Source organism: Scaptodrosophila lebanonensis, unplaced genomic scaffold (assembly GCF_003285725.1).
Source record: "Scaptodrosophila lebanonensis strain 11010-0011.00,11010-0021.00 unplaced genomic scaffold, SlebRS2 tig00000136-arrow-arrow-pilon, whole genome shotgun sequence".
In the NCBI taxonomy this organism is placed as follows: domain Eukaryota; kingdom Metazoa; phylum Arthropoda; class Insecta; order Diptera; family Drosophilidae; genus Scaptodrosophila; species Scaptodrosophila lebanonensis.
In genome coordinates this window covers 1,662,455-1,674,423 of record NW_022060586.1, presented here as the reverse complement: position 1 = coordinate 1,674,423, position 11,969 = coordinate 1,662,455, and the positions used below count along the sequence as shown (strand labels likewise).

At 36.1% G+C, this 11,969-nt stretch overlaps 1 protein-coding gene across 2 annotated transcripts; it reads left to right on the top strand.

Moving 5' to 3' along the window:
- The first annotated feature begins 2,286 nt into the window (after positions 1 to 2,286).
- Positions 2,287 to 11,526, top strand: LOC115629094 (RNA-binding protein 1). Of its 2 annotated transcripts, none has more exons than XM_030525412.1 (2): positions 2,287 to 2,764; positions 9,969 to 11,526. In XM_030525412.1, the coding sequence occupies exons 1-2, from the start codon at positions 2,421 to 2,423 to the stop codon at positions 10,054 to 10,056; spliced, it is 432 nt and encodes a 143-aa protein (XP_030381272.1). In that variant the 5' UTR covers positions 2,287 to 2,420; the 3' UTR covers positions 10,057 to 11,526. The 2 variants fall into 2 exon arrangements, with proteins under 2 accessions (XP_030381272.1, XP_030381271.1); XM_030525411.1 differs by lacking the exon at positions 9,969 to 11,526 and adding an exon at positions 3,341 to 6,010.
- Positions 11,527 to 11,969: the final 443 nt, after the last annotated feature.

Genomic DNA, 11,969 nt, shown 5'->3' with positions numbered 1-11,969 from the left:
TGAAGGGAATGTTTAAAGGACACTGTATATGCGCCGGTGCCGGTTGTGAAAGTGCTACAAGGCCTAGCAGTGGCTAGAAGCGGACAAGAAGACGTCATAGTGCGCTAGCGACCAGTAGCGGGCGGCAGAGGCAGAGCGGCGCATGTGCGAGATCTAAAGGCATTAAATGCATGCAACAGCGACAGACCAGCTGCAGCAGGAACGTTGACAGAGGCAGCGGCAAAGCGACGAGTGCGATGCCGCGTAAGCAGAAGCAACATAATAGTGGCGGCTGCGGCGGCGTCAACGTTAGCAGCGGTGGCGACATCAACAGCAGCGGCAACAGTGCAGCATCGGCTGCGGCAATATTGATGAAGACAGTAGTGGCGACGCGGGCAGCCGCAATGACAGGTGGCGACAACAGTGGAGGCAACGCTCCGCAGCGGCTGCCATGGCGGCGATGCCAGCACAGCCACAGCCGGTCAAGCGTCGGTACAATCTAAGCAGGCGTTCTAAGCAGAAAAATACCGTCCACGTAAGCCTGCAGACGTAATCGATTTTATTACGTTTCAGTCACATGTAGCACAAATGATACATCGACGGCACCGTTGGGAGGCCCGTTGCACTGGCTGCAGTCGACGCTTCATAAAATGTACACCGAGTTTTAAACCGCACGTGCATGCCACTGGCACATAACCAGCTGACGCCTACTACAGGTAGTCCATCGGCGACAGGCCACGCACGCTGCGACTAGAAGATATGGTCAGTAATTTTGAAGCGAGATGCAGATCGTTTCCCAGCAATCATTAACATATTCCGCACACCGGAATTTGAATTCAAACGCGTGGCGGAAATGACGAGCTGCCAGAGTGAAGACAGCGAAGCCACAGAACGGCAGCGCGAGTAGCTGACTGTGAAGTTATAGGTGGCGTCGGCACGTTGCCAAATGCGAGGGGTGGTAGCGCTGCCACCCACCCGGTAGTCACCTGCCTTTCGATTGTGGCGCGATGCTGGCAGAATTCGAAAACACCACCGATCGCGCCCGTTCGGCCCCTTGGGGAAAGGGGGATGTGTGACGATGCGCTCGTTGGATGCTGCGACACGCAGGGCGTCGTTACGAGCGAGATGGCTGTAGGCGCATAAGGCGTGGGTGAAGTTGTAAGCCTAGTTTATAAGTTTAGTATATAAATTGATATGTACTGAATTCTGTAGTAAGGTAAGTAAGAAACGTGGCTTGAGTTTAGTTTTAGGTTAGTCGAAGTCTGGAGGTGTTCAGGAGTGGACGTGAAAATATAGGCCATGTGAATTAGTTAAAGTAAAATTGGAAAATCGCAAACGCGCCTTTCAATATTTCCACTTTGGGATGCCCATCAATTAAAATTAAGCCAACTCTGGACGGCGAGTATACCCGCGGCAAAGTAGCATCGTTACAGATTATAAATGCCACCAAATGGATTTCCACTTTATTTTAATATATGTAATATATAGTACATATGTGTTCTCTTTTTATTTTTTGGAAAACTTTTGCCACTTGAATAAACCTTTTTATGTTTTGGAAACTAATAATTTAAATAGTAAAACTATTTTGTATGCCTTTTTCGAAGTCTAGGAACGTAAAAGAAATGGTATTTTTATGGAGTACATGGCTCGTTTAACACGATTTCGCTTAACACGACGTTTTGTAGGAACGTACCGTGTTAAGCGAGGTACGTATGTATATGTTGTCCATACGTATGTCCATATATACAAACACTCCATGTGTTCCTTTGAATTTTCTTTTTATTTTTGCTTATTAATTAATTAAATGTAAAAATTTGATCGAGTTGCAGTATTTTTTGTAATATATTAGAATACAACAATAAGCGGAGAGAGCACACATTTTTACATTGTTAATGCTAGAAGTTTTTTAAAAACTAGTCCCTCGAGATCAATTATTAATTATTATGTGCGTAGCGATATAGGTTTACTGCTTTGCGTCAAAACGATCCTAAAATTGTCATCAGAAGTTTAATACTTACTTTAACAGAACTTTTAGTCTCGAAATACTAACATAGATGACTGATTTGAAATTCATATATGCAAGCAAAATTAATTTTGATATTACCCTTTTTTCCAAATATTACTTTTAATAATAATAATTTGTGGTCGTCTTGTTATAAAAGTTAATATTGTTTCTTAACATAATAAGTTTTCATTTATTTGGGGACTGTTAGTATAATTTCACTACTATGAATAGCTCGTTACAAGTTTATGTTATATAACTATCGCTCATCTCTAGAGCTCATAACATTTTCTCTATTTTCCTGTGGCTTGTGTTCGCATTGGTACGGACATTGTGTGTATCAGGTATACCTAAAGAATAGTTTTTTGGAAACATCAGCATTGGTTTACGGCAAAATACAATCAAATTAAAACTAAGATACAGTTAAAACCGTAAAGAGATGCCACGCTATCGTGAATGGGACCTGGCCTGTAAAGTTTACGTGGGTAATTTGGGATCATCGGCCTCGAAATATGAAATAGAAAATGCCTTTAGCAAGTACGGCCCGTTGCGAAATGTCTGGGTAGCTCGAAATCCCCCAGGCTTTGCTTTTGTCGAGTTCGAAGATCGTCGAGATGCTGAGGATGCAACGCGAGGTCTGGATGGCACACGCTGCTGTGGAACTAGAATACGTGTCGAAATGTCTTCAGGGCGTTCTCGTGAAGGCCGCGGTGGTGGTGGTCGTCGCGGGGGCCGCAGTGGCAGCGGTGGCGGCACCCGTGCAGGCGATAGTAGCCGCTATAGGTAAGTTTATAGAATACTTGGGCTAATTAATCCATAAATTATATATCGCAACATAGCTACAAGAATAGTCCATTGCATATGTATAAGCAGACAAAAAAAAATCGATATACTCAAACACGATAGAAAACGTGTGTATACATACATACATACCTATAAAATACACAAAAAAAAAATGTCGTCTGTGCACGCACAGGTATGGTGCGTATATGGAATACGTTGTTTATTTAGCCTCTTGGCTGTGAAGTCCGTGTTTATATTAATTGCGATTTGATAGAAGAGGAATTAATAATTCGGGGGCTTATAAATCTATTTTTATTTTGCATATAAGCCGAAGACCCGATTGTCCATATACATATGTATGTATGTAGAAATAAAGGGAAATGTCAGAATCAGACGATTTCAGTAAATCTCCCTTTCGCACGGCTGTTGTAATGTTTTTTGTGACTTATAGCTTATTGTTTTTAATTCAATTTGTTATATGCGGCTTAGCCGTAGGTAAATTGTAGTCTTATAGTAATGCGTAAATGAAAATTCAAATGCAGGAAATTTAAATGTGGTTTCACAATCATTTTGCAGGATAAAGTCTACTTCTACTACGACAAGAACAACAGCTACTACTACTAGAACTTCTACTACTAGCTCCTCTTCCTTCAACAAGAACTACTACTACAACAACAAGAACATCTTCACGTCTCACAACTACTACAGATCCTGCTCCTATTATTACACATATCTCACCAACAAAACAATCAAACTTACCAATATCACCAAGAACAACAACAACAACACCAATATACACAGCAATAGCTACAACCACCACTACACAATATCAAACGCTAGTCAAAAAATAAAACAAAATTGTACCTTTAAAATAGACGCAGATTACAATAAGCATGATACATTTTGTTGGCACGGGCTAAAAACTAAAACAGTACATAAATACGCTCCTCTAGATCATAATCCTCAAAAGTCAGTCAGGCAGTCAGGCATCCTATATTGTAATATATATTTAAAATTTAATCACAGCAACAACAACATAATAAGGAATAAAGCGCATACTCATACCCATGATAAACATACTCCAGTCATAGATAATTTTCAACACGACTACAGATACATTCAACACAAATTGCCATATCGACACATGTATCAACTGCAATATTTAAATATAAACATATTTATGTGTGCGAAACCAACATGTCCAAATCAAACACCCTCGATTGATTTTTCTACGATTCAACAAATTTCAATCAGCCATCGCAGCATCAGGCGTCGATTTATTTTATGAAGCACCGAAAGCCTTCATCCTTAGTATCTTATTACAGCACAATAACTTTTTATATTTAACAAAACTAATCATCAACCTTCACCATCATAAGAACAACAAGAACCAACTGCAATCCAGCAACCACTCAAGCAAATCTAAATCAAATATGTACACCAACGCCAGCGATCAATCAACCACAACAGCTACCATAACTAAATGCGACGGAAGCACAATTCCAGCGTAATATGTTCAGTTAGTTTACCGTTTACGTGTAAATGCTCTGGCCTCAGTTGTTGCTGCCCCATCTTACAAGCACATTAGAGTTTCCCGAACGCCTGTGTTGCATATTTCACTCTCGGGAGCACAAAATTTGCTAAAGAACTATTGATAAAAGAAAAACATCACAACACTCCAACTTTTACTGCTGCTTCACTCTAGTTCTCCAACCGCAAGTATATAAATTCGCAAATAATATATAATAGACCAAGCTTATAACCGAAAAATTGCTTAATTACTAACTCAAATTTGTGTGCTCTTGTTAGGGTGCTTATAAGTCGTACATACATTGGCGAGCAAAACTGAGTTAATTGATTTGTCGCTTCGCCGAACTGAGCAAAGCAGAAAAATAAAAGAAAACAACGAGCCTGTAATCAAAAAACAAAAATAACATTTTTGTTGTGGGGCATAATTTGTTGTAGAATTAATTACATACAGATAATGCGGCCGCTTCAATGCATACATATTATTTTAACCACGTTTTCGATGTAGTCTTGTATTGTTCTCCAATAAAGGTTGTTCCTTTTAATAATCCTGATTCGAATCACATAGTCCCCTCGCTCACGGCTTTGCCTGCTAAATCATTTGTCTTCGACAATAGATGATGACGTGCAGTATACGTTATCAGAGTAAGAATTTAAGTAAATGGATTAGTCGGCCAATAGCACAAACTTCAATCTAATTTAGGGGAGTTTCTCATGAATATCTGTCTTACGTGCAATGCGGCACAAATAAAATAATATTCTTATAACTTATTTATAGAATATAGTAGAATGAAAGCAAATAACGGTTAAATTAACAAGCGCTTGTGGATACAGAATTCTTAATATTTCAATGCCCTTAAGTTTGTGGGAATATATTTAGCAGGAAAAGGAAGCACGTGATCAAGTTCATTATTTAGACTTTAGCTGGTATTTATTTTTTCCTATATATCCCGCCTCATTTATCGCTATAGTAGTTTTGCTCCTTTATAGCTAATAATCTAACAAATATACGGTCATTTTATTACTCAATTTTGCTCGCCACTATACATACATATACTGTCTGTCTGTGTACGTATATACTACTTGTATGTGTAAATATTTACAGATTGTGTTTTTACTTTTTTCGTATTAAAACTGCACAATTATAAGTGTTAATCAATACAGACTAACGCATTCCATCAGCATTTAAATAATTTCTCGGCGACAAAATCCTACTTCCGTCAGCGCCTGGCCGGAAATACATACATATATATAAGTATATACATACGTAGATGTATATACTTATATGCATGTAAAATATGTGTAAATCTTACGGCAACGTACCGCTCTTAAGTGCAATATTAGAACCTATAGTATATTATTTCTATAGATCTAAATGGCATTAAATTTAAGCATTGCAAGGTCGCTGTAAAAAAGCAACTCTTACATGTGTCGAATTGTCAATTTAAAATTTAGTAAATGTTGCTAGCTTTAAGAATCAAAAATGAAAAACGTACAATCTGTACAAATGTTGTAGGTGCTTTGCAACATTTGAAAATTCGCTTGAATTATCCTTTACTTTATCCTTCGTTACGTTTCTCCTAATTTACTAATATTTTTGAAATTCTGAATTTCGGCCGGAATGCCAATTTTTTCTCCCCGGGTATAAAGGCTTAATGGGTTTCATGAATTAAATAGATAGTAGTTATATCTGCTACACGGGTAAATTTCAATGTAATATACAATTTATAATAATAATTTGATATCTCTGAAAAAAATCCTCGTTGATCAGAATCAGACAATTTAAAGAAAATGAAGATAAAGTTGAAATTATTATATTTTAATTTTATAAAAATCACTTAAGCTTAATGTTTTTTTTTTTTTTTTCAACTTGTGTTGTTTTCTATATAGGCTACATTTTAAAGTCCCACACCATACCCTGATATTGAAAGTCTTTGTTGATCTTAGTTTTTATAGCATTGACATCCCCGTTTTAAAGCTGTCGCACTTTTGCATTGTGTAGGCCTTTTCTTAAAATTCTTGTATGTTATTTATAACTGGTGAAAGGTTCAACAAAAGTCTATAAAAAGTAAATATATCTGACATGATGTGAAACAGCTGTGTTACAGGGCTTAACACTGCGTGTATAGGGATACATACTTATTTCTGAATCGGTCATGTACAGACATTTGTTCCAACTCTGTATAGGAACTATAGGTGCAAGCTGGAAAAATACCATATCCCAATTTCGTTTGTCCTCTAATATTTTGTTCAGCCGCGCTCAATGTTTATAAAACCTTGTATAATGACATCGAATACGTATCACTTATCGGAAACAAAGCAAAAAACAATGCTTTTAAAGCATTTGAATCAAGATCTTGTCTAATTGCTTTTATGGCAGAAAAAGCAAAAAACATTGCTTTAATAGCATTTTAATCAAATTCTTGTCTAATTGCTTTGTCTAGCTTTTAGAGGTGAATTTTAAATTTGTTTATATACAAATTTGATTGTTCCTGCTCAGCTTAGTTTTTTCTCCTGCAAAATTGTAAGGCTCGTCATACGAACCTAAAGAATCTATGGCTTACACACAAAGGTCTATTTCCATGCCTGATTTCTCAATTCCATTGTTAGTTTGTTTAATATCAATAAACATTATGCTAACCGTCATTATGTCCGTTCCAAACAGGCATAGGGCATTTGTGATGGCGCCATCCGTATGTGACGGTTAGTCGGAAAGGTACATCCCTTACCGACTTTCAGTACAAGTTTAATGGCATTCGCTCCACTTTAGGAGGAGGTATTGCGTCTAAAGTGTTTGTGTTATCGAAACAAAAATCAGCATTGAACTAAGTTTTGTTTTAATATTTTACCGAAACGGTGCAATTGATAAACTTATTACCAGAGTTCATGAGTACGCTGTTAAAAAATGTTCGTCACTTTTATTTGCCTGTTTTGGCACCGTGTCGCTTTTACCTTTTCGGAAAAATGCATTTGCCGATGAAAAAAGCGTTTTTAGGACGTAGAAGCCACCCAAAAGGCTTTTACCGACATCGTGAACGCCATCCCGGCTAACGAGATAAACAGTTGCTCGATATGCTTTTAGACCATGTAATTGATCCTTCCGTTTTTCTTAAAAGAAATACCCTGAATAAATTAATGACTGCAATTTCTAAGAATTTTTTTGATTCCGACTGTTTGGCAAGTTTTTGATTTTATCAACCGGTAAAATAGGTAAATTTGTATATGGAATGGGCAAATAGACCTCAAAACACACCTGTTCCCTATTTGAAAAAATCCTTAAAATTAAAACTTTTTATTCAAAAGGCATTAAACTCAAGCTCAAAAAATAAGCGATACCATTATTATACTACATACTTGTATGTGTATATGACATGCGTAGTTATATATACTTTAATTGCAATCTTTTAAAGCGCGTGTATGTGTGTGTTTCGAGTCACACTTGAATTAGAATAACAACAATATGGGCAAAGATTACATTTCCGATTAGAACTTCCTTTAAAGATGTTTTCAGAAAAATGAGTATCCACCGTGGCCTTTGAAAAGTTACCTCATGTTTTCCTGGTACTAATAATATATACATTCATATGTATAATATATACGAGGGGGTTTTCTTACGCGTGAAGTTTGTTGCATTTTTGTACCGTGTGCTATCGAAATGAACAAATGTAGAGGAAACAAAACTGTTTCCTTATGTTTGTGGTTTGTAGTACACAACTTTATGGACTTCGATTATATACATATGTATGTATGTGTGGAACGTCAATAATATTACAAGAATATTGCAACGGCATGAACATAGCAATAAGAAATGAAATGTCTGCAGATCTGCGACCATGTTTTTGATATATGTATGTGTTCCACCAGAAAAGACAAAATTTTTGCGGTCATTAAAACTATTTCGCAATAAAACGACGCACACTTTTACTATTGAGCTGTGCTGACACTTTTCAAAGACTGGTTCAAACATGTCAAAATAGTATTAGGCAATCAAAGAAAGACATTAACGTCAAACATATGAGCTTTGTATTATATTTTCAAACTATAAACGGCGTACGAGGTATAAATTACTATAGAATTGTGGAATATAATAATCTTTAAATATTCATACCAACTATTGAAATTGTTGAAAATCTATTTTCACAGATTAATTTTAATATACAAATTCAACGATTTCAATTTTAATCGAACAGTAGTATGAGACTATTTCCTAGAGTTAGAGAGTAACCGGGGGAACTTTAAATGGGACGGCCGAATAACGCAATTAAATACCCTCTAAATCCAGTCTTAGTTTCACACCCCAGACACAAAGTCAAACATTTCTAATGCGTTTTATTTACATAGTTAGTGCAGTGGGGTTGTAAATGGAATCTCTGCCCAACACTTGCTAAATTTTCAATGCACTCATTAAAAGATTCATATGCAAACGGTTTTTTTTCGTTATTTACTTTTTTATTTTAACGTGAAAGCACTCAAAAGCCTTTCGTTTATCGAAGAACCAATTTCATAAGTATACACATCAATGTTTGACAAGCCGTCGCAAAGATTAAGGCCAGAAAATTGTGGAAATTTGTTTCCAAAATCAGCGCACATTATCGACCAGTTGAGCCTGCGAAAACAAAAAACAACCAAAAATAAAAAGACTGCGCACTGTCACCGCTGGAATGCTGTGGGGGTACTTGTAATCATTGGTCAATGGACAACCCAGCATCGAGTTCAGCCTTGGAAACCAACAATGAGTGCACTATTCGCGAGTTTCAAATTATAAAAGTGGTGGAAATTTGGGCCTGGAGAATTCATTTTCTTAGGGTGTCCCGTGGTGCCTCAAATTAATCTATTAAAATTTTACCTACTCCATTATTGTTATTATTTCTTTAATAGGTAAGATAAACCACGTACAAAAAGAAAACGTCCTTTATAAGAAATTGATCATGGTAACAATATAAAAGAAAATGGAAAATAAACCTATTTAAAAAAATTTAAGTAATATAATATCGAATACATTGCAAATCGTGCCTCCACCGTTCAATTTACAGTTCTATTAATTTTTTTTTTAAATAAAGATATTTGCAGTATATGTTCGGTACAGTCTTGACATCAGAAATGTAATTGAGGTACATACTGTGGAAATTACGATTCAGATCAAATGATCTTTGACGCTCTACGGAATCGAGGGCGAGAACATACATTTTTGCTCATGTATATATAGATACAAATATTAAATACCACTACCATCACCAACATGACTCCCACTACAATAGCTACTACTACCACTCCAACCACCACCAACAATTACCACCAAAAACACACCTTAGTTGCAATCTATTTACAATACAAGAATAACTCAACAATACATTGATCGAATGAGCTGCAACAACAAAAGTCTTCTCAGTACCGTCATCAAAATCCAACCAAGCTACCAATCACCACAACTACTTTAATTATGCTACACCAACAACGCAATCGGGCTGAAAGACTGCTAAAAACGAAATCTTCATCAAGTCGGCCCAGCTTCCCCAGTTGTGTTCTTTAATGATATAATATGTGGGGCCGCCTACAAAACTATTTTTGTCTATTGCATCTATTGCTATCAAGTGTAAATTGGATTTAATTTATGTTTCTCTTTCTTTCCCTATTTCCCTTTTTTCTACGCACGAACAAATCGCCCATCTATTTGCAGATCGCGCTCCCCACGTCGTTCGCGCACTCGCAGCCGGAGCTTTTCAAGGGATCGTCGAAGCCGTTCAGACTCACGTGATCGCCACTAGAAGCAATGCACCCCAACAAATCAAATACACATCCACGCCTGTACAACAAACCGCTGTAGCTACGGCCCAATAAGTTTTTCTTATACAGCACGTCATTTTACAATTTAATTAATTGAAAAATATCTGCTAACCCTTAAGCTTAAACGAACCGAAACAATTGATAAGCATCCGTGGATTGTAATACATATAAAAAAAAACGGCGTTGGTTTTTAAATTTTAAGGTACTATGTTTGAAGTTCGTAAACATGAAATTAAAAATTGAACATCAACACTTAACATTGGATGAAGTTCATACGGTAATGTATGCATTATGTATTTGCAATTTTAAAACACTTAAATGAAAACGGACAATTTTTACTGAAGATAGTATTTAAAAAATGGAAGAAATAAATAGAATATATACACACATACAAAATGCATAAGTAAAAAAAGTCTTTCTTTAAAAATTGTATATATCTTGTATGTACATATTCGTCTGCACCGGTCGGAACCATATACCCTCTCACTGAAGAAACACTATTCCTCCAATTACCATAGTGGGCCGCGAAAATATTACAAGTAGACAACATTTTTCACCATTCACATTACATTACAAAATATATTAGATTTTCGATCCGAAATATCGTTAAAACGAAACTGCTGATCATATAGTTTCTATTATCGGTATGTGTGGGCTCTATTTTAAGTACGCTGCCTTTTATATGTCGGCAATTACAAATTTGCTTCTTTTTTTTGTTTTTCTTTTGCGGCTAAAAAAATGAATTAAACGTCAAGATTCGTTTGCATTAAATGACGCATCATTCGCTTAGAAAAAGACTCGCGACAATTGGAGCCGAATCTTGACCAAAGTACTGCCGTTTTAAACACGTTTATTGCATCGTAGGAGATGAAAATCATGAATCAATGCACATACACACATATGTACATATATGAGCCCGCAAAAAGTGTTCGCCGTCGAAGCACATCCAAACAAATGATCGCCTATTGGTTCTGAATATGTGACTGTACCTTTGGAAAATCGTAGAATGGTAGGTTTTGAGAACTAATAGCTGGATTAATTTCTATCACGAAAATGCGATTGGTAAATGGAGAATATTTTAAAACATAAACATTTGTTTAATGTTAAATTACTGATACTTTGGTAAGCAAAATACAAATAATGTGTATTAAATTAGTGCCGACGAATGAATGAACAGGCATATGACATATCTTCTTGTCCTTCTAATACTATGTATGTGTGTATATAGTTATAAAACATGGTCTACCATTCCCCTGAGTCGCGAGTGCCGAATACCCTGTACACGGCTCGGAGAATTTCTTTTTGCAAAAATGTATATATATCTAAGGTTTTAAAGGAATGTTGATTACAGTTAAAAATATTAGAATTTGTAAATGTAATGCATTTTTTAAAAAATGAATTAATATGAAAATCCACCGTTCCAAATCAAATAAAATTGCTTACAAAATGAATATTCTTTTATATCATATTTTATTAGTAAAGAACGTCGTAATCATTTTTTTTTTGGCTTAAACATGAATAATTATTTAATTAATTTAACCGTAGAGAGGCATCACACATGTATCATATTTTCCACAGGTAGCAATATGTAAGTACAAGAAAATCAAAAGCCAAAGATTGAACTACTAGGAGAGGCCCCATGAATTCACAGTTTTGGTTTAACCGAAAGTTCCGGGAAATACAATTGTACCTCCTTAAACGTGAGCATACGGTAACTGGCACAAAGTTGCCTGTCACATTTTTTCAAGTTTTATTTATTTATCGAATCTTCTCTCACGGAGATTTACGATAAGTAGTCAAATCTTAATCTAAAATAGTTCTTTAATTAATTACAATTAAATATTTGAATTACGGCCCTATCTGTTATTGCTGGGTTGGGAGGTCTCTTCGCCAG